The sequence below is a fragment of the Desmodus rotundus genome, chromosome 2 (genome assembly GCF_022682495.2).
Source record: "Desmodus rotundus isolate HL8 chromosome 2, HLdesRot8A.1, whole genome shotgun sequence".
NCBI classification, from domain to species: Eukaryota; Metazoa; Chordata; class Mammalia; order Chiroptera; family Phyllostomidae; genus Desmodus; species Desmodus rotundus.
In genome coordinates this window covers 8,473,142-8,495,871 of record NC_071388.1, presented here as the reverse complement: position 1 = coordinate 8,495,871, position 22,730 = coordinate 8,473,142, and the positions used below count along the sequence as shown (strand labels likewise).

Genomic DNA, 22,730 nt, shown 5'->3' with positions numbered 1-22,730 from the left:
CGGGGAGAGGAGCTGACAGCCAGGGACAGGGACCCGGGAGAAGGAAGCTGCTGGGCTGTGGGCTGCAGTGGCCAACACAGGATGGAAAAGAGACACCTGTGAGCCAAGTGAACTGTGCCAGAAACACTGTCCGATCCACTTAGTGCTTACGGAACTTCTATTTTTAGTGGTAGGGAACTTTTAAATGTGTCAGGGTCTTACGTCATCAAAAAAGAGCCGGCCTGCTCGTGAGGACGACGGCCGGTCAGAAGACTCTTGTCCTGTCTGGCCCTTCTCTGGCACTCAAGAGGCGTGAAGCCGTGACCTCGGCTGCACTCTGACCCCTGCCCTTCCCGCTGTGAGGGGCAGCAGCACCCTCTCCATGCACAGGGAGTGCTGTCACATGGCCTCCACCCGAGAAACACAGGCGCCCTGCAGACCTACGAGGTGTTGTGCCCAAGAAAGCTCCAAAACCTGCACTCGCCTGTGTGACGTCAAGTGCCGCTGCTCCTCCCGGTGTGATAGTTCCCCTTTGACGACAATCTCGGGATGTGCCTGACGCTCCATGCTTCACAAGATGTACGTCCTGTGTCTGGGGGACGTGTGGCCTCTGGCCTCCGTGTGGACAGGGGCTTGCTCCGGGCTGCGTCCCGGTGCCGCCGGCCTGAGTGGGCTCAGGCGGCTGGGCCCTGCTCCAGTGGAAATGGTTTCCGCTCGAGAAAACTGGGAAAACCAAGAATAAACAGTTCTATGCAAAAGTTTTCTTTTACTAAAATAATGGAAATGGGAGCAGGGACAATCAACACTCTAGAGTTTTTTTAAAAAAATTTATTTCCAAGGGCAGAGAAGGATTTTCCTAGGCAACAACGAGAAAACAGTGGCCACGGAACCAGGGGTCGGTTGGTTTTAATAAATAACAAACGCCACGTGTGTAGCTGGGCTTCCACAGCGCAGCACACGTCTCAATAAATAAATTGCTCGGGGCCGCACAGCGCAAAGTTCCAGGTCTGGTGCGTCGTGGAGTGGAACAAATTCTGCACTGGGGACATGTCCACGACCGGCGACCCCTCCCAGGGGACCAGCAGCGTCCTGGCCCTCGGTGCTGGGAGAGCAGGAATCTCCTGGGTGCTCTGGGGCTGGTGTCCGGTGCCTCTGACCCACATAGGCTTGGACAGCTTTGTTGCTGCTCACTTGTCACCGTGGTTTCCAGGTGGGCACAGAGCAGGAGGAAGTGCCGGGGTCTTTAGGTGATGGGGTGGGTCTAGGTTCTGTGTGGGTTTCTGATCCGGTTGTCAGGTTCTTGTCCTCTGGGAGGTGGCTCTTTGCTGGCTGCTGTGCCCTGTCTTCCACATGGCATGTCCCGGGGTCATTGGAGTTCCCGCCAGCGTGGCACTCACCCCATTCTGGGACTCTACGGCCGATACCTGAGAGGTGCACGGCACCTGCGCGCCTCACCGCAGCCCCGGCCAGGGGCCCGCTGCCCAAGCTGGGCGCAGCCCCGGGGGCAGCGCGTCCTCAGCGCTGTCCCCAACACCACAGCTTGTCTGAAAAAGTCCCAGGAATTCTCAAGGTGGCTTCTGTGTCTCTCCCAGGTACGTGTGCAAAAGGCAAGAGTAAGTCACTCTTTTCAACACAAACACAGGATCCTTTATTGGAACTTTCCCTTGAAAGACAGCGTGTGAAGGACAGGCCCAGCCTCCCTCCGCAGGACCCGAGTGGTCAGTGTTCCTTAAACCTGAGAGAAAAGGGTGAGACAGCAGCTGGCGACACCGACAGCTGCGGTCAGAGGGCAGATGCTCAACTCCTGCCCTGCGCACCTGCCCCTCCCCCACCCCACAGCCTGCAGGACACAGGAGATAGGGGAGACCAGGCTGAGCTCCCAGCTGCCACCTGTGTCAGAAAGCCAGCCTCATGGGAACAAAGGAGGCAATTTCCCTCCCTGTCTCTCTCGAAGATCGGAAGGAGAGATTACCAGGATCATACCCACCAGAGGTATTTATTAGGAAAAAAAGGGGGCGTGAGCGAGATGTGCCACGAAAGGGAAGCTGCTGAGTTGTCCTCCTTCCTAGAGGGACAGCCAGGTGTGGGAGGCAGATAAGCCAGAGTGACATTCCAAAGCTGTGCTGCTTTAATTACTGGGAGAAGGGGCCCGTGGGGGACTTACGGAACTTGGTCCTCTGTTGCTAATCCTGGGCAGCTCAGCTCCTTGTGTATGAGGCGGATAAGGAACTGCACCCAAACAGAAATGAGGCCACTGAGTCAGGGCAGGGGCCCCAGGTGCAGGCAGCCACTGCAGTCACGGCGCAGGCCCAGCCCTGCCCCCACTACAGCCTCATCCACACAGCCAGTCGGAGGCCTGTCCCCAGCACAGGGCTGCTGCTGACAAAGCCCTCTGGGTCACTGTGGGGGCTGTGCTCCTGAAAACAAGGCCATCAGGGCAGATTTTAGCCTGAATGACCTTTGGGTGCAAGGAATGTTTAAAATGAAATGAGTCCAATCATAAGACATCCAAACGGAAAAAGAGAATGAAGACAAGGTGACCCCCAGCCACGGTGGCACAAGGGGAGGACTGCAGAGCTGCGCAGGTGACTCGGAAAGCCAGGTGGGCGGGCACGGCTCGGGTCCCAGGAGGCTGAGGCAGCTGTCCTTAGAACCACCTCATCCCGTGGGCCCGGGCTTGCCGCTGCTGTCGGCGGGCAAACTGATGCTGGCCCTTCGCCTCAGTCGACCCCTTTCCCTTCATGGTCCTTTTCTGCTGAAAGGGCTCAGAGCCAGTTTACTGGTCCAGGTGAATGACTAAGCACCACCCCGCGTGTAACTTTTTGTGCAAGTGTTTCTCGGGTCTTTCCCCAGGGTGTCCCCAGCCCCCTGATGGGAAGTGCCCTGAGCTTTGAAACGGCCCCTGTGGGACATCCTGGTTCTGGTGGCCCCACTTCTTAGATGCAGTGGGTGCCCTCCCGCCCAGGAGGGACCACTGTGCCCGGAGGCCAAGGCAGTGGGGGCTGGAGGAGGTTTTGAGGGGTGACTTGAAACCCACGCAGCTGTGCAGGACCGAGCCTCAGCCGGGCGTTTATTTCCTTAGATGCTTAAGGTTCAAGGCGGAGCTCAGAGTCCTGTATGTGCAGTGTGAGCTCAGACCGGAGGGGGGAGGCTCTCCCCACAGGGAAGGTGCGGTCCGCTGCCTTGCTCGACCCAGGGCAGTGCTCTGCAATCACGGTGGGAGTGCGGTGGGTGGGAGTGCGGCCCGTGCCAAGAGCAGGGCTGGCAGCGATATTAGTTGCATCAGGTAAGTCGATCAGCGTGAGTTTGAAACCTGATCTCCAGCTACTAGCACGGCCAGCATGGCCTGCTGAGGTGAAGCTGGTGTCTTGTCAACATCAATTGTACCAAGTCCCGAGTGTGAAAAGTGTTAGAAGGAAGCAGCTTGTACTTATAAAAGCAGACCATTACGAGAAAGGAAAAACAGGAAGACACTGCCTGTTACAGGCGGGTGTGGGACAAGCTATAAACAGCAGCAGCGATTCTGAAGCACAAAGATCAGCTCCTGAAATGTGATCAAAGTTCTGGTCTGTGCACTATTCCTGACAGGGAGGGGACCTGCCAGCTCTGGATGTCAGCAAGAACTGGTGAGGGTCAGCCCATGCATGTGAGAGCCCAGCCATCCGCTTGGACCACACGCCATGGGCAGTCCCCCAGGCAGCAGGGCCGGGATCCAAAGCTGGGGCTCCTGCGCATTGCCTCTCTGCCATCCTGCCTGCAACTACCCGCAGCAGATGACTTGCTTCTGCCTTTGGCTTAAACCAGAAAGAGGAAGGGTCTCAGGCAGCGAAGTGTAGGAAGTTGGGTCTGCCCCGCAGAGCCGCAGGGGCCCAGGGAAAACGGGATCACCAGAGTTTGGCTGACAGCACAGAGGCGCCCGTGAAAGGCTGCCAGGAAGGAGCCAGGTGACTTACCAGTAAGGCACAGGCATCTGCCAGCATAAGCATGTAGAAGACGTTGTTCCACCCTGACGGGGAGATGAGCCCAGCCAGCAACGGGCCCAGGGCTGCTCCTGAAACGAGGCAAGCGGGCGCAGGTTGCTGCGGGAGGAGCCGTCTGGGACGCGACCGCTGGAAGCAGCCAGGCCCAGCGGACACACAGGATGGCACTCGCACCCTCACTGACAATTAAGCGACAGCCGTGAGAACAGTCCTGTCTCATTCTCCCCCGTCAGACGGGCGAGGGGTAAAAAGCTTCACTCTGTCGGTACTGCTGAGGGCGTGACTGGCACAACCTTTTTCTAGCAGTGAAGCTAAAATACGCATTGACGTTAAAATGTTCATTCTTTTGATCTAATCCTCCCACTTAAAACGCTATCACAAAGAAACCTGAGTCACACGCTACAGCGATATTATTACTTGGAGAAGCATGAGTGAGGTTTGCGGACACCAATCCTGTGTTGACGGCAGCGTCCCAAGTCCCATCCCCCTGCACTGGCTATGTCGGGCAGCCCCTCGTTCTCGGGGAGCACACACCGACTGCGCAGTTCCTGGAGCGGGGCAGCATGTCTGCGAGGTACTCTTCCGTGGTTCAGGAAAAAATGCAGATGTAGCCATAAGTGTGCGTGTATGTGCATATGCATGTTATAAACGTGTGTGCGTGTGTCAGAAAGTGGGGGAGATAGGGCAAACACAGTGCGAATTCTTTGTACTTGTTTGCAACTTTTCTTAAGTCTAAAATTATGACAAAATTAAAAAAAAAAAAGAAAGCAAATATTCCTCAAAACGCTGAAAGCCGTGTGAGCACGTCTGTTGCCGAGGTCTGGTGATTCATTTTCCTGCAGGAGACTGGACTGGGTTGAGACGTGTGTGTGGAAGGTGTACTGTTCGGCGTGCAGAGAAGTGTGGAATGTCCACACCAGGCCATGAACTGAGGTTTGATCTCGGAGACGGGGGCGATGAGGCTCCCTCCCCCTCATAGCTTATGCACTGACCCTCTGCTGAGCGCGTGCAAAGGGCACTTACTACCTTTATAAACCGAGAGCAACTGCATGTTTGCTTTTAAGTCTCAGAAGAACTTCCCAATAAACACAGTAGACTGTTCTGCACCTCCCCAAACACCACAAAACGGACTGCAATTGAATTGAGAAAATCATAGCCCTGGCTGGTGTGGCTCAGTGGATTAAGCGCTGGCCTGTGAACCAAAGGGTGACTGGTTCAATTCCCAGTCAGGGCACGTGCCTGGGTTGTGGGCTGGGTCCCCAGCGGGGGTGCTCTAGAGGCAACCACACACTGATGTTTCTCTCTCTCTCTTTCTCCCTCCTTTCCTCTCAGTCTAAAAATAAAATTAAAAAAAATCTTTAAAATAAAAATTATAAACCCATGAAGAGAGGGGCAGATGGGAGAAGACTAAGCCCATCTCTGGAGGACGGACTTTATAGGGTGTGACAACAGACACAGGCGCTACTTTCCTTGCCTGGAGGAAGCTGGCCAGGGTCCCCCTGCTCAGAGCCAGGCCCATCCCAGAGCAGGAGGCGGGGAGGGTGGCAGGGGAGGAAGACGGGAGCTGGCTTCGATCTTGTACAAAGCACTATTCGCTATGTCCCTCTGCTCCCCTCTGATCCCAGGTTTTTCCTCCAATGTCACTACTTCACGGACACCTCTCCTGCCCCCGACCCCTGCAGGAGAGCAGCAGCTTAGCCTTTGGAGAACTTGCACCAGAGGCACTGGCCAGGGTAGAGCAAGGATGCAGCAGCTGCTGAGCACAGGGGAACCCGGGGAAGGCCGCCAGCTTCCACCAGGCCACCGCTGCCCTCCCACATAACATGGCAGATGCTGGCAGCTAGGCCCGCACCCCACCGTGGGCACTGGGGATGCCTTCCCCAGACTCCAGGCGACCCCACTACTGTGAAGAGCAGCAGCTGGCATGCCCTCCCATGGGGAGGGGCTTCTGACAGGTGCCTAGTGGCTCATCCTTCAGTATGAACATGTGGAGGGCTGGCCGAGATGGCCTGTATCTGAGGAAGCTCAACCAAAGCAAATGAACCGGGAGGGAGGGAACTCACAGGAAACAGACAAACTGGGGAGAAGAAAATGCCCGGCAAGTCATAATACCCTAGAGACTATGAGACCATCAGGTCGAACCCGGGAACCCCTGCTCTTGTGCCTGAACGCCGAGCCAGCATCGGCAATGTCACATGACCCGGTCTAACACATGGTGGCTGGAAGTGGAAGAGCACGCGCTAAACGTGTGGACAAACCCACAAGCGTTAGAGTTGTGAGAGCCGAAGTACAAAGCTCAGTGCAGAGGCTGGAAGGTCAAGAACATCTCTGAGAAAGCAGAAGAAAAAAACCGAAGGTACAGGTAGGAAGGAAAAAAGAAAGGAAAGAAAATTGAAGGATTAATCCAGAAAGTTAAACATCTGAATATGTTTTCCAGAAAGAAAATACATAGAAAATAGTAGAAACAAACTTAACAAGTAAAATAGAGCCCATTTTCCCGGAGAGGAGGACAGGTGTGGACAGACTGAGCGGGTCCCCAGGTACCCAGGGCCCCGGGGGTGAAGAAAGGCCCAAGAAGTAAAGGAAGATGTGAGCCCCGAGGTGTCCAAGGGTAAACGAGGGTCAGAGTGAAGGCCTGGGCTAACGACCGCAGTGGACTTCTCTGTGCGACGAGGGAAAGCGGAAGACAAACGACTTTCAGTCTTAAATTCTGTGGCAACAAACCGTCCACCAAGTGACAGCAGAATTCAGACACTGGTCTTTCCAGTTTTCAAGATCAAAACCACTACTGCTCAGAAGCGACTAGAAGACATCTTCCCCAATAAGAAGCTGTAAATACGGGATCTGGAAAACAAGGGCCCAACGTGGGCAAGAGAGAAAGGGATTCTGGGAGGTGGGGAAAGCAGCTCCGACACTTGGGGCGGGAGCAGGGAAGTGGGACTCGTGGCCATGGAGGGCCCACGAGGGCTGACGGAGTGGAAGGGGGCACACAGAGAGGGTCTGAGGGTGACAGTGAACACGGGGACAACTGCGACAGAAACTTAAACATGAGGAAAAATGAGGCATTTGGTAGTTTGGAGAAAAACAAAAATTTACATGTTAGGATGCATAAGTTAAAAGATTTTCTGGGCTCAAGAGTGACCAATATGAACATAACTGGGTAACTGACGAGGATGAGGAAAGGGCACGTGGGGGCGGACAGGGCCCGCTCCCCGCCCCTCCCCCTACCCCACTTCCCCAGGACAGCGACTGTCCTGGTCATGAATGGATGCATCGAGAAACCTGGGCATGCATACACAAGATGGGGAAGGACAGCTGGAAGCAGCTGCTTCTAGAAAGGGGGACTAAGGGGACAGGGGCAAGGGACTGTCATTTGCAGAACAATATGCTTGTAAGCCTATCTGGCTTCTCAAGTTATAGTATGTTTTGCTTGGATAACACAAAAATTAACTTGGATGAATTCAGGGCTCCACTTAATTGTTCTGCCTGAAACACAGGTGACGTGCCTCGTGTCCATGGGGATGCAAGTCCAGCACTGACCGCACAGAGCCGATGAACTGGCATCACTAGGGCCACGTGAGTCTGTGGATCCTGACGAGGCACCGACTCCCTTACGATCAGTGACGCTTTGCCTCCATTGAAACCGGTAGTCACAACATTTAATAAAGTCACCGGTAAACTGTCTTGTGGGCAGTTGTGCTGAACAGTGTGCATTTCCCCTCGAGCCCTTTTCTGCTTCTGTCTAGTTGGGCAGCACTTCTAGAGAGAAATAATGACGGAGTCGCAGTGGTGGGCAAGCGTGCTCTGTTTCCATGACAACCGTGCCCTTGGGCCCAGTGCACTGGAGCTGGCAAAGCCTGGGAGTCTGGGTCCCTGCCAGACCTCCTGGTATGGGTGTGACCGTTCACCACGTCAGCACGTACTGCAGGTCAGCAAAGGGGCCGGCCATGGTCCAAGTGCCCCTGCCGTCCTCCGAGGGGGAAGGGCGTTCAGAGCTGTGGCCCAGCTACAGATGCAGCGACCCCTCCCCCCACCACCTTAGACAGGTGCTGCTGCTTCCCTCTGGTTTTGAGAATATGAAGGAAAATGTGTTTCTCACCTAAGTCATACTTCCCCTCTTTCTGAAGTCTCCGTCTTTTGCTTTCCAGCAGCAACCAGGGCTGCTAGCTAAGCTCTGACTAGCTCTAACAGCGGGGTTTACAGGGAAGCTGGGCTGGCTCACAAAGGCCTCTGCGGACAAACAGGAGGCAGAAAGCAGGTGGTGCCCAGTCCCAGTCCACTGGAGCGGAGCTCAGCCCAGGAGCCCTGACTTCGACCAAGCGTGTGGCTTCCAGGTGTGGGAAGCTCCCGTGGGCTGGGGAGACAGTGGGCCTGCTCCACACAGGGGTGTCTGCTGCCCCACAGGTGCTGTGGGGCAGAGCACCCACCTCCCTTTTTGTAGACATGTCTGCACGCCCCAAGAGGGCCCCCCACAAAGGGAATGGTCTCACTTTAAAACAAACATCAGAGCCCTGGCTGGTTGGTGTGGGTCAGTGGAGTGAGCGCCAGCCTGCAAACCAAGGGGTCGCCAGTTCTATTCCTGGCCAGGGCATCTGTGTGTGCGAGAGGCAGCCAATCCATGTTTGTCTTGCATATCAGTGCTTCTCTCTCTTTCTCCTTCCCTTCCTCTCTCTAAAAATAAGTAAATAAAATTCAAAAAAAAAATAATAAAATAAAATAAACATCAGAGGTGACCACGAACACCATCCAGCAAATTCAAAGTCACCCCTGGAACCAGCAAAATGAAGGAGCCAAAGACGAAAACAGAAACGGGGCTGCTGTGATTTGGGGAACAACAAAAGCTTGTGCCTGAGCTTCCGAACAGTGGGCGGTCAAGGGCCTGCACAGCTGGTTCCAGGACCTCCAGCAGGGAGTGGTCACGGTGTACGTAAAACCTTGAGAGAGGTCAAGGACACTGCCCGTTGCCACCAGACTTCTGATCGGGCTGGCGTTTTACCAGCTCCCACCTGCCCCTCTCTGAGGGTGAGTTTCAAATTTTACCGCCTTTCTGCCCTTCGGAATATAATATTGAATTCTCTCCGAGAACCTCAACGATGCTGCCACCGCCCAGAATCTGGTGTGCTTCGGGACCCACTAGTTTTCCTGTCATTTACACTTTTTTAAATCCTCACCCGAGGACACGCTTGCTTATTGATTTTAGAGAGGGAGGAAGAGAGGGGGAAAAAAGAAAGGTAGAGAAACACTGGTGTGAGAGAGAAACATCCATCGGTTGCCTCCCCCATGCGCCCTGACTGGGACTGAACCTGCAGCCCAGGCAGGTGCCCTGATGGGGAATCAAACCCATGACCTTTGGGTTTATGGGACAATGCTTGACCGACCGACGGAGCCACACCAGTCAGAGCCTGTCATTCGCATCTGAATAAGATTCTGTCCTGGAGATGAGAGTGATAAAGAGTCACTGGACCGCTGGGCCATGGGCCTGGCCATAGTTTGCAACTGACGGCTTTGACACAAACCAATTCCAATCTGCCACATGGCCATGTTGTCTCTGGAACCATCCAACCAAAGAGGACAGACAGTGCGACACACCCATGTCCCCTGGGTTTGCACGCGCTTTTGACCTGTTCATATTTTAAGAAGGCCAGTGGACCCTAATATCACCAAAGCAATTGGAATTATCATTTCTGTTAATTAGAATGTGACCATGTGGTTCCCCGGGGACCACAATTAACTTTGAGAGCTAAAAGTTTCCACGTACCTACAGACCCAGTTCCGTCAATGATGGCGGTCACGGTGGCGAGGGCGTGGGAGTTTCCCTTCAGGCTTTTGTGCGTCCCCTGGAGAAGGAAGGTCAAGTGTGAGGCCTGTCCCAGCAACGTCAGAGGGAAAGAGAAAGGCACGCCCCCCACAGGACAATCTACATGCGCACCTCTGCACAGCAATTCAGAACATGGGGTGTCTCCCATGGGAAACAAAGTCTGCTCCCACCCAAACTTTCCCGGGAATGGCAGGCAAAATTTCCGGGGTTTTTAAGAGTCAGAAATCATCAGAAATACTTGTTCAAACATATTCTAGCTCAAAGGACTCTTCGAATTCTCTCCAAATAAATAAATACTCAGCACAATAGTCGTCTTCACTGAGGCACCACCCAGCCACCGAGGAATATAAGAGGATGAAGGACATGTGTCCGCTGTCCCTAAGCCAGGACAGCATGAAGGTCCACCTCCACGTTTCTGCTAGGGGCTTTCTCTGACACTTAGGTGGCTCTGCAGTATCTAAAAACCTAATTAGTGACAAATGCCGGAGGGGGGTGCAGTTAGGAAGAAGGCAGGACCCACGAGACCCATGTAGGGGACACAAGTCCCAGATGACAAACCAGTAGGAGCTCTGCTTTGCAAAACTCCACACATATAAGGTGGGGGCGGGGTGGGGAAGAAGCACAAACTGAGGACAGTAAAAGGAAAGAAATCAGGAAACACAATGCCTAGAAAGCTGAAAGGACAAAAATAAACCAGAGCTCTTAAAAACCAGTGAGCGTGTACGCGTACACACGTACAAAGTAAAGCGTACACACACAGGGGTAACCACCCATAACCTGCATTTTCTGGAGTCTGGGAAGGAACTGAAAGTCCCTTCTCTGCCCCCTGATCTCATGGGGCAGACCATGGCTCTGGGTCTGGTGTGCACCCTTCTGGAATCTTCTCTGCTCACGCAGACAGGAGCATGGACGTGCTTCACAGAGGTCGTCTGAGGAGCACTCCCTCAACACAACAGCGTGCTGCAGGTGGGCGACCCAGTGCAGACGAAGACGAGAGAGCCAGCTCCCAGGACCTCTGGACTCTGCCTCTCCCTGCTGACCATGGACACAGGGACCCCGGTGCCCTGTGGGGCTGAGGACAGGGAGCGAGAGCGGCTGGTTGCCTGCAGGGGGCTGAGCACAGGCAGAAGCACATCTGGGGTCTCAAGGCCGACCTGAGGACTGCAGGTGGATGGGCCTGCTGTGGCTTCTGGGTCCCATGTTAGGAGGACTGGAGTGGTGCGAAGAGAAGAGCCAGCTGGAGCCAGCAGGGAGGTCCTAGGGGCTCAGGACCCAGAGGGTGGAGGAGCCTGGCCACCCTGCCCACGAGCATAAACTTCCGGGGGCCTTTCAGTGGTAGAGTAGTCCTAGATTCACAGAAAATCTGCAGACAATGCCCAGTGCTGCTGGCTGCCCTGTGTCATTATCTTTCACTGTTAGGCTACATTTGTTGTAATTAACCATCCAACGTTGATGTGTTACTAACTAAAATCTATGCTTTGTTCAGATGTAATTGGTTTTTTAATCTAACATTCAACCTCATCTCTTTCTGCCCAGGATCTCATCCAGGAAACCACTGGACATTCACATGTCTCCTTCGGTCCGCTAGGCTGCGACATCTGCCCAGAGTCCCCTTGTCACCAATGCCCTCGACAGGCTGAGCATAGTCAGGTATTGGGAGGGAGACTGCAGACGTGAGGGGCCGCTTTCGGCACTTCCTAACAAGGGCATGTATACGAATGTGCCTCCTCACTGTTGGCACTGACCTTGACCGGCTGGCAGAGGCCGGGTCTGTCTGGTTTCTCTGAGTGATGTTCCTCTCCCCCTCCAACACCATCCTCTGTGAAAGGAGGTGGCATGCGCAGCCCACCTCCAAGAAGAGTTCACCCCCCTCCTGGAGGGCAGGTGTCTGCACAAATTCCTCTGTGTGGGAGACATCGCCTCTCTCCATTTATCTGTGGAAACTGCTTTTAATCGGGGATTTTGTATTTCGTGCTACACCTCCTCCAGGTGTCCGCATGTGACTGCCATTGTGTTTGTCCTCTGGGTCAGGTAGCTGAGAAGGGCCTGCCTCCTCTGGGGTTGAACCGGGGTCCCTATGGTCGGGAGTCACCTGGCCCCTTGTCAGCAGCCCCTTCCTCCAGGAAGAAGGGTCAGCAGTCCCGGTGGACCCCAAGGCTGAGGGAGGTTCCTGCCATCACAGTGTGGACACTTACTGTCCTGCACAGTGACTATTTCTTTACCAGGGCAGTGTCCTCTCTGGAACAGGCCCTCCCAGGGCTGGGACCCCGTCTGGCTCGCCTGCAGTCCCCACACCAGCAGAGGGTCGGGCAGAGTGGGCACCCAGAGTGCCCTGGGTGCAGGGAAGGAGCCGACATCACTCCGCCGAGGCCCCAGGCCGGGCTCTGGGGGGCTCAGTCACAAGCCTCCAGGGCCTGCGGGGGCAGCACAGAGGGGCGAGCCAGAGCCCTGGCCTCAGACGGGCTCCTCCCTCTCACCGCAGCCTCCTGTTTGTAGAACAGGGACTTCCATCTCTCCTACTTGCTTAGAAAATTCTTAGAAGGACAGATACTGCTCACCTTCAAAATCGGGGCTTCTGTAATCATACCGCCACACTAATAGAGACCATCATTGTCACGAATGGAGGTGACAATCACCACTACAGCACTTGCCCCCACCCTGGCCCCCCCGCCAGCTTTGTGCTGAGCCGCGTGGCCACTCACCAGGTCAGCAGAGACGGCGGTGGTGATCAGCGCGTAGGGCCCACTGACCAGGGCCCCGCTGAGCAGCAGCATGGCTGTGGGAACCGGAAATCAGGGGTGTTTAGGGTGCACCACAGGGAGAGCCTCCACCATCTCAGCAAGCCCCTAGGTGGGTACCCTCGTATCACAAGTGGGCCCTGGCCCCAGTGGGATGCTGGGAAGATGGCCCCACACCCTGTGGGGCTACCAGGGCCACTGTCACAAGCATCTTCCTTGAGACTTGCCCCGAGACGTCCCTACAAGCCCAGTCACAGTCCGGAACTGCACGCCTCCCCCTCAATGGACAGCAGCTGCTGACACACCGAGGGGGGAGAACCTGGTGTGTAAGCACACGTGTGACCCGGGGTGGCAGGTGCTCCTTGTCGTCTGGGTCGGCTGCCAGCAGCCGCAGCTTTATCTGCAGCGGAAGGGACTTCCACTCTACGACTTCGAGGGACCGCCTAGCACAGCAGCGTCCCCAAGGCAGGACAGCGGTGCCTAGTTCTGAAATGCAGCTACTTTCCTAGACCGTCCTCTAGTTCATAGTCTCCTGTGCAGCGGCTTTGGGGCCCGGGGTCCATGATATACCCCCAGCCCCATCAGCAACCTGCCTTCCGGGGAACTTTCAGCAGGATCCCACCTGGCCTGCATCCCCTCTGATCCCCACTGCTGGCTTGTCAGGACGGAAACAGTATTTCTCGGTGTCAGAGGCCTAAGTTAAAAATAGTCCTCCAGTGTTACACAACTGCCCCTGAATGGCCGCCAACAGCAGCCAGCTGGGAGGATGGGCTGGGAGCCTGACCCACCCTCACCTGCCGGGGGTGCAGCCTGCTGCCTCCTGGGTGGCATCTGGATTCTGGGAGTGATTCCTTGCCACTGGGCACTCAAGGCCTATCACTGCCCCAGGCCAGGTGGCCGGCACCTTCTCAGGCTTGCTCGTAAACCTGCAGATGGCCAGGCCTTGTGCCTGGAAGCAGGAGGCCTCTCCCAAAGGCCCCACCCAAAGAGGGACACGGGGACTACTTTAGCCACACCATATGCTTGTCACACGAGCTAAATGTTCCTTAGTTAATTTTTCATTTCAGTTCACCAAGCTGTCTGGTCAAAAACATGTGTGAAAGACAGGCAAAGCCTGGGGACTCACCTACAGTGGCTTCCAGGCCCATTTTGCTGATGGTGGAGAACACGTAGAGCTGTGAACGGGTAAAACAGGGTGACGGCAATGGTTTGCTATGCGCAGCTGAGAGACTACTCGGGAGTCACCAAGCAGGTGGCGCTCAGCCAGCCACCCAGCTGGGAGACAGCCCTGAGACAGAAGCCACTGGTCTTGTCCCAGACATGTGGGTCCTGTGGGCACTAGCTGAGCTGGGGACCCTGGGCACCTCCCTCTCTGAGTTCCTGGGGCAGAAGGACAGGTTCGGGGCAGTTCTCTGTCAGTCTAACCGTCTCCCCCTCAGGGTGTCTGTCCCAATGGCTGCGCCTGGGGAGCGGGAGTCTGGGGCAGGGGGCGGTGGTGGGGAGACACACACAGTCAGTTCTTTAGTAAAAATTCTTTGGGTGTCTGTGTGGGCCAGTGTCCACCACTCCAAGATGACTGAAAACTAGGCTTATTCTGGGGACAATCACAGCCCGGTGGAGTGGCCGATGGCCAAATAATCACCATGCAAGTTGCTGAGTAACAGTATTATACGTAGTATTGCAGTAAAAACAGTAACGAAATGGCGTTTCACCTGAGCCTCGCATTGGCAGTGGGAGGGGCTGCTGTCACCTCATTCTGCAGACGAGCAGCTGAGTCACAGAGAGGGAGAGTCACCTGCCCAAAGCCACATACTACTGAACACTCAAGGGCAGTAGAGACCCAGCTGTGAATGTGGGGTGGGGTCAGCCCCGGGGGTCCTAAGTATTGGTGGGAGTCTAGGGGAGGCAGGGGGGAGGGCCCTGCTGTGCAGTGGGGTGGGGGAGTCTGGGCCGAGGAGGGCCTGGGGGCTCTGCAGGCCCACAGGTTTGCCAAGGGAGGTTGTGAGGTGATGGTTAGTCCCCAGAAACCAAGAAGCATGCACGGAGTGAGCCTGGGCCAGACCGGAGAGCGAGTGCTGGTGGGGAGGATGGTGGTGGTGGTGGGGGGCACTGTTTCCAGAGGCAGAGGTGGTGGGGACAGACTCACCGTTGGGGCGGCGAGCAGCAGCATCAGCCCGCAGGTGGAGGCCCTCTTCTTCAGTCGGTCAGAGACGACGCCTGCCAGGATCCCACCTGCAAAGCGGAGGGGCGGGTTCTGAGGTGCTTCCCTCCCTGGGCAGGGCCCCTGGAGGGAAGCAGATACAGGTACAGCAGCAAGAAGACAGTGATGTCCTCTCCCAAGTCCCCTTTCACGTTAGCAGGAAGCCGCCTCAGCAATGCCGGCCTCTGGACAGGCCTGTGTGCTCGTGGTCAGATGTGAGTGACCCGGAGGGCACCTCTCAGGGAGACAGCGAGGGCATCGTGGGGTCTGGTTTTAGGTCGGCCCCAGAGCCCCTTCACCTGTTAGGGCACCCACAGCACCAGTCTGCCACCCACTGTGTGCACCTGACAGAGCGCCAGGTCACGTTCAGAGTCAGGGCCCAGGACACAGGAGGGGACACGTCCACTCAGACGATACACCCTGGGGGACACATGTCCTCCCAGTAGCAAGTCCACTCTAAGAGACCCCAGGCCGCGGGTGTTCACACGCATTTCTACAGCAGCAGAGCTGGTGGTGACGGACTCACCGAAGATCCCGCCCACGTCGAACAGGGTGGACAGCTCCCCCGCCTTCTGGGCATCCAGGTGATCTGTTCGGACGACAGGAGTGTCTCTGAGAGGAGATGCCCATGTCACCTCCTTCTGTTTCATAAGCATGATTTACAGCAAGCAGCAATTAGTTAACTCAGAGTAAAAGAAATCAAGCAGCCCCCCGGTGGGTGGACATGCAGAGAAGATGACAACTAAACACTCTCACCCCAGAAGCGAGGGTTAGTCCTGCTGAGTCTAATTAGTGACCCTGCTCTGGTTCCGTGGGGCCAGCATTACATGCAGCACAGGACGGAGGCGGGGTTGCCAGGCAGGGAGGGAACCTACTGCCCAGAGCTCCCTATGGCCTTGTCCCCCGCCCTCCCACAGTCCTTGGCCCTGCAAACATGCCAGTCCCCTGTCTCCTCAGCCTCCATCCCTGACAGACTCAGCCTTCCTGCCTCGGGCTCCTGTCCGCCTCTGCTGGTCCCTGGGATGCTGCTGGGAACACGGGGTCTGCCCTCTGCCGACCCGCGTCCCACAGGTCACCTGTCTGTCCCATTCACCAGAGCCTGCAGGTCGGGGGACAGGCAGAAGCTCAGGGTCCTCTTTGACCATCTCCCGTCTTGACCGTCTCCCTCCCCTTTGAGCTGAGGTTACCACCCCTGGACTCAAGGATCCCTTGCTCGAGAACTTCTGGACCCTCCCCTTGTCTTTCCTGATGCAGTCCCACACGCAGTGCAGGGCGTGCACACTGCTACGGAGCTGGCGTGGGCGGTCGCAACCCATAGCTTCAGCCATGCTGGGCTTTGGAAATAAGACAAAGTGTCCGTTCTTCCTTCAAATTAGAGTTCCTCCCCAGGAACCCATTTCCAGGTCAGGTCATGAAGCGTTTATTAGCTCAGCCCCCCAGAGCCTCTATTCCTGCTCACCTGCGGTGGCGCCTAGATTTTAGTGCAGGCTGCCCCAGAGCAGGAAGAGCCGCATGGAGCTGGCAGCCACGGCTGGGGTGGAACATGTCATCCCTTTAACCCTGTCAAGGTTATTACTGTGGCAACAAAATGTGCCCGACCCAATTCCCTCTTTGTACATTTCCACCAATCGTGTGGCTGGATTCACATCATCACGCATCATGCATGTCTCTTCTTCTTCCCACGTCTGTGGCACCCGCAGGTCAAGGGAACTCCGATCACAGCTGCTGCGAGGAACCCAACACCTGTGCTTCCAGCACCAAGTACTCACCGACATTTGTGATGTAGAGGGGAAGCCAGAAGAGGAAAGTGTAGCTGACCAGCTTTGCGAAGAGCAGACACAGGGAGAACTCGACCACACCCTGAGAGAGGGAGAGGCTGCTTAGCCGGAAGGTGTACTCATGGTTCATTTAAGTGTGCAGCAGAATGGCAGATTCCCTGACTTCCATAAGGTACCCATGGCTCTGGTCACAGTGCAACCTAGAAGGCGGGATCACAGGACAACTGCCCGGCAGGCTCGTACAGCACACGGCTCCCCTTTCAGACGGACACCCACGTCTTTACGACAGCTCAGTTGGTAAAAATACCCACTAATGTGATGCTCACACCACATAGCTCTGAAACCTTAGCTGCTGAAGGAGTGCAGGACGTGGACGAGAGCCACCTAGTTTCTGAGTATTTAACGGCTGTTTCTTTCTCCCCTGAAACCCAAAACACCGTGAGTTACACAGTGACCGGAAACACACAGAACCAGCAATTCTGCCCAGTCTGTAGGAGATCAGGCAAACAAATGGTGGGAACTGGGAAAACACCCCGTGAGAAATGCCGCTCTTGAGGAGGAGGAGTTAGGTGGCCACTGTGAAGCGCCTGCTTGTGGTGCACGTCAGGTCCCCTTTTAGAAAGAGCCGGCACTCGTGAGAGGACAAATCCCGATACCACCTGGGAAATCTGCGTGAGAAGTCGGATCACACGGGGGTACCAAAGTGCTCCCACTGCCCACGCTGTGTGTGCACGGGACCCCCACTGCAGCGGGGGGAAGATGTGACACCTGGCCGGTGTAAGTGGTGCTGAAATGGCAGGAGTGCGCGTCTTCACAGGGATGCGGTGTGAGGATGCTCGTGTGACTCACTGCACGCTCACCACGCTAGCTCAGTTATCAACAGGCCTGTTTCTTTGCACGGTGCGCACAAATGCCCCTTGCGGAAACTCTCCCCAGCCACAAGTACTCACGGGGATTTTCAAGGCCCCTGTGAAACTGATGGCGGCCATGCTGCTCCCGCCGTCAGCGGGGAGGAGGACCACGTGGTTTTGACGGACAGCGCGCTTCCCATCTGACAGCAGCAAGCACTGTGTCTCCGGGTCCTGGAGAGGAGTCCCATGAAAAGACAAAAGAGCAGGAGAGGTCACCAGCCCATCTGGTGGAGCCGAGCCAGAATTCCTGACAACTGGGTGCCCCACAGAAAGTCGTGGGGACACCTTGGAGAACATGCTCACCACGGTCACCTCATAATCATGAGCTCTCCCATGTTTTTGGGAAATGCTAACTGAACATGCAAAACCCTTGACCCAGCAATTCTAGGGACCTGTTTGTGAAAAATAATTTGAACAATAAAAAACTACTTGTACAATGAAATGAATGTCTCACAATTTTGTGGTCAAGTCCACCCATATTAATAATATATCTCGCAGTTGTAAATAAAATTGTAGATTTTAATGATGTGGAAAAATGTTTATGACATATTAAATGATAAAATATCACTCAAAACTGCATTTTCACCATGATCTCAAGGAATATATATGTGTATAATGTATTCAATATATTTATATGTTTGACTACATACACACGTAACTAGGTAACTAGAGAATGTATTTATAGGAAGAAACTAAATTCCGAAATGGCAGTGGTTATCGCCAAGTGATGGAATTGCATGGAATTTTTATGAAAATGTCAATAAATTCTTCATCATCCTGTATTTTCCAAGGGAACTCACAATGGACATACATTAGCAGAAGCACATTATTTTAAAGTTCATAAACCGATTCTGCATTTTTACAATTCTGATTTTGGACATTCCCAGAGGACAGATTTGCATTCTCGAAGCAGAAACACAGCAGTCCGCAACATGAGGCGGGGTCCAAGTCAGAGCGAGACGATCCACGTCTGCTCCTCGGGACAGACTACAAAGCTCACGGCCTTAAAAAGTGTTCCTCTGCATCTCAGGCTTGCCACAAAACCAAACAGCTGGTGTTATATTCATCTCAGTACAGCCCATGCCAGTGGGATTCGAAATGCAGTTAATTAACAAGAAAGAAAACGATGATGCACTGCCACATCCGTCACTGGACGTTCAGAATTCTGTCCCAGTGAAAGACGGAACCTGGAAAGCCAGGTGGCAGGTGACAGCACCGGCAGGCAACATGCGCTCAGCGCCAGCCCCTCAGGCTTGGGCAGCGGGACCCCATCCCGGGAAGCCGGAAGCTGGCTCCCTGCCAGGATGGGGTGCTGAGGGCTGGCCTCTGGGCAAACATGTTCACATCTGCTGTGTGTTCTGCAGTGTCCGCACGCAGAGGACAGACCCCTGTGTGGAAGCACGCTGTCTTCCTGACGCCAGCTCCTCACGAGCATGAAAGACGACGAGCTACCATCCGAGCCAGGGAGTGACCTTTCCTCTCATCAGCGATGCCAGCAGGCCGGTTTCGGAGACTGAGTCAACAGTTCTCCACCCTGGCTGAGTCCGGGGACCTGCTGGGGCTTTGAGCAGCCCAGGTGTGCAGGCCGCACCTGCACCAGTGACAGCGGTCCCGGCTGAGAACCGCAAACTCCACAGATGTTGAAAAACACATTGAGCAGGTGGACCAGGGGGCAGGATGCAGCCAGGTAAAGAGGAAAAAAAAGGGGGAAAGACTCAGTTTAGTCAGGAGAACAGCCCCTGACTCAGAGAGCAGTCCCTGCAGGTCGGGCACAGGAGCCTAGCTGATGACCCTCCCGGGTCCCCCCCTTCTCTGGGCCTTCCCCCTTTTCTGTACGTGCTTCAGGGACTGCTGGGCTGGCCCAAAGCCCGAGGCCAGCTTTCCGCTCTGTGTGCAGTGAGGAGCCGCCCAACAGACATCAGAGGGAAGGCTCGTCTCTATAGAGAGCAGGCCTGCCACCCACACCCACTCGTCTTTTACACACAGTCTGGGGGCCCCAGCCACCGAACTCCAGTCATTCTTAGGGTCTGAAGGAGACGGGAAAGTGTGAGGTCATAGCGAGTTTCCTAAAACAGACCAGGGAGCCCGTCCGCCTCCTCCTGGCAGAACTCATAAAGAGCCATCTGTGGTCAGACACAGGACACTGCGGGCCCAGAACACCCAGGGCTCTCTGACGGGGCGAGCGGAGCCCTCGCGGCGCCGGGGCTTCTCCGGCCACGCACCAGCTCTCAGGCTGACACTGAGAGTGTGAGAGGGCTCCGTGCTGTGGAGACCACAGCAGGTAGTGACGGCTGCTCCCTGGGCCCCCCAGCTGTGTCTGCACTGAGAGGAAGCCATCCATCCCCCCAGGGGAGTCGTGGGTCACTGCTGCACCGAAGGTGGAATCACCCTTAGCAGTAAAACATGCACTTGGTGTTCATTCCGTGTTTGTTGAGTCACAGCCAATCAAAAGATCCTCTGAGAAGCCAGGGTAACACAGTCACATGGCTACATGAATGACAAATTTCTACCACCCCCAAGATAATCATCATAAAACCCACGAGGTCTGGAAGAGGGTCCACCACGTGGCTGGGTGATGCCAGAGCCCCTTTCTCGGCATCTGTTCTATTTCCCCCTCGCCCAGCCTTTCTCCTCCTGCATCTCCTCGGTAAGTCGCTGAGAGCTACGCCTGGCACACAGAGAAAGCAGCAGTGCCCTCTGAAAGGCGGCCGTGGTCAGGGGCTGAGGAGCACTCGCCTCGGGCCCCGGGGGCCTGAGCTGGGCCACTCAGGGAACGGGGACATTAGGGCATCCTGCTGAACTGGTGGGATGCCCTGCCCGCCAGCCCAAGAGCCGCTGCAGCGTGTGAGCTCCCCGGCTGCGCAAGTGCAAGTGCCAGAGCCTGGGTAGCACCCAGAGGCCCCTGCGCAAGGGACACCAACGGACCAGGGCCAACAGCTGCCCGGGCGTGTCTGCACTGAGGTGCGGCTGGGCCTGAAACAAGACCTGCCGGGGCCTCTAACTGTGTACCTCTCTGGTGACAGGCTAGTAAACAGGCTTTCATAGAAGGAACAGAAAAGGAAAGAGTGATACCACACTCAGAAGACGTGGCCAGCTTTACTGGTGGGTTACTGCAGAACACGGGGCCTGAAATCTTGCATCGAAGTAAAAGGTAAATCTTCGATAACAGTCAGGGAGGGCTAAGCCATTTGGCCATCGATTAAGACGGGATGCTATGGACCAAATGCTTGAGTTCCTCCCTAATCCCTATGTTGAGCCCAGTCTCTACCGCAGTGGTGTTTGGAGGTGGGCCCTCTGGCTGGGATAGCACCCTTCCAAGAAGAGGCACCAGAGAGCTTGCTTCTCTCTCTGCCCATCTATGAGCCGGGGAGTGGGCCCTCACTAGACACCGGATGTGCTGGCACCTTGACCTTAGACTTCCCAGACTCCAGAAATGAAAAAGAGTTAGAAGCCTGTATACTACATTTATCCTTTAAACTATTTGATTTCAAAAGAAAAAATCTTAGAATTTCAACACTTAAAGCCAAATCTAAAATGCCCTGTGCCTCGGCGTGGTCGGTGAAGCAGAGGTGACGTGAGGAACTCCCAGGAGTGTCCTGAGAGGGCAGAGGGTGGAGGCTCCGGCAGAGGTGGGAGACCACTGGGCTACAATGTGGTCCCAGCATCTCTTCTGTAAAATGGGGGGTGAAAGGGCATAGGGCAGGAAGATGACTTTTTGTGTTGTCTCTTGGGCCACCTCACAGTCCCAGCATCCTGAGTTCCCTCCTCTCGAATCTCCCATGGCCCAGGTGGGTGCAGACTCGCCCCTCACTGCCTTCACAGCTCTATCCAGGGCCACCTGCTCAAGGACGACTCCCACGACCAGGCCTGGACTAGTGCCCAGCCACTCCTCTCTCAGCAATGAATGACTTTCAGACTCGTTTACACATTTAAAGTGAGCTTAGCCTACTACCCAAAGAAACCTAACACGGGCAAATTCAAGTTTCCCCGAGGAAACACGAGACCCTGGATGCCTGTGCAGAGGCCCCCGAGGCGGTAACCATGACTTCCTGCTCAGCAGCAGCAGCGTGAACACTTACCAGAGGCTTCTCGTCCGGTAGGGCTGGCTTCTGCAGTCTAAATCTGTGCGTGCCATTCTCATAGCTTTTTGAGTGCTGGAAGGAAAAAACGAAATTAGAGCAATTACTGAGGCAACAGCCAGAAATTACACCTCGCTTCACTGTAGCAGGGATGCTTACTATCTTCACAAAAGTTACCAAGGGACAAAACAACTGAGTAAAATAAAACAAAGGCTAATCTGTTTAACCTCAAGGTTCCAGACCCTCGGATAACAAAAGGTGAATTCTAGACCCTCAGATAATAGAAGGTGAAAAGAAACTTTTTCCTTGAGGGATAACCCAAGACCCAGGTACACAATTCAGTGGTTTTCAGAGTTGTGTGACCACCATCAAAACCAACCAGGGGACACTCTCATCATCCTTCAAAAAGACACCTGTCCCCTTAGCAGTCACTCCTCCTTCTGCCCGTGCCTGCCCTCAACCCCTGGCTCACTTTCTGACCCTGCGGTTTTTCCCACTCTGGACACTGCACTCAATGGGACCCTGCCACACACGGCCTTTGGGACGGGTTTCATTCCCTCAGCATCGTGCCTTCAAGTTTCACCAGGGTGCAGCGCCTGTCCTTGGACTTCAACCTACTAATGGCGGAAAAGTAACCTGCTGCATGGATAGCTGTCTTTGTTCACCCAACTACCAACTGGCAGATACTGTTTCCACTTTTTGGCCATTAGGATTCACACTATGATGAATACTCGTGTGGAAGGTTTTACGTGAACATGTTTTCATTCCCCTTGGACGTGCACCTAGGAATGGAACTGGTGGGTCATATGGCAGGTAACCCGACACCTTTGAGGAACCGCAGACTGTTTTCCACCGTGGCCGCACCATTTCGCATCCGTGGCCGCACCATTTCGCATCCTCGTCAGCAGCGAATGAGGGTTTCAGTTTACCCTCTGCCTCTGATTCCGGCCATCCCAGCGCGTATGAAGTGGTGTCTCATTATGGTTTTGACTATGTTTCCCTGATGGCTAACGATATTGAAGAGTTTCCTGTGTTTCTGGCCATTTGTACAGCTATTTTGGAGAATTATTTATTCAAGTCCTTTGCCCATTTTTTAACTAGATTGTCTTCTTATTTCTGGGTCGTATGCATTCTCAGTATAGTTTAGATCCAAGGCCCTTATCGGATATATGATTTAGAAATATTTTCTCCCATCTGTGGCTTGTCCTTTCACTTTCTTGATGTCCTTTGAAGCATAAAAGTTTTAC

At 54.8% G+C, this 22,730-nt stretch overlaps 1 protein-coding gene across 2 annotated transcripts in view; it reads right to left on the bottom strand.

Moving 5' to 3' along the window:
• Nucleotides 1-795: 795 nt before the first annotated feature.
• The window catches only part of SLC37A1 (solute carrier family 37 member 1), a 47,840-nt gene continuing 25,905 nt past the window's right edge, over nucleotides 796-22,730 (bottom strand). For both annotated transcript variants that reach the window (XM_045196127.3, XM_024561926.4), the window contains 11 exons: nucleotides 21,484-21,558; nucleotides 17,444-17,575; nucleotides 16,485-16,575; nucleotides 15,242-15,304; nucleotides 14,662-14,747; nucleotides 13,642-13,690; nucleotides 12,480-12,553; nucleotides 9,718-9,796; nucleotides 3,933-4,030; nucleotides 2,144-2,208; nucleotides 796-1,714 (listed from right to left, as the gene is read on the bottom strand). In XM_045196127.3, coding sequence (XP_045052062.2) covers nucleotides 1,699-1,714; nucleotides 2,144-2,208; nucleotides 3,933-4,030; nucleotides 9,718-9,796; nucleotides 12,480-12,553; nucleotides 13,642-13,690; nucleotides 14,662-14,747; nucleotides 15,242-15,304; nucleotides 16,485-16,575; nucleotides 17,444-17,575; nucleotides 21,484-21,558 — 828 coding nt within the window. In that variant the 3' untranslated portion in view covers nucleotides 796-1,698. The remainder of the gene's footprint in view (nucleotides 1,715-2,143; nucleotides 2,209-3,932; nucleotides 4,031-9,717; nucleotides 9,797-12,479; nucleotides 12,554-13,641; nucleotides 13,691-14,661; nucleotides 14,748-15,241; nucleotides 15,305-16,484; nucleotides 16,576-17,443; nucleotides 17,576-21,483; nucleotides 21,559-22,730) is intronic.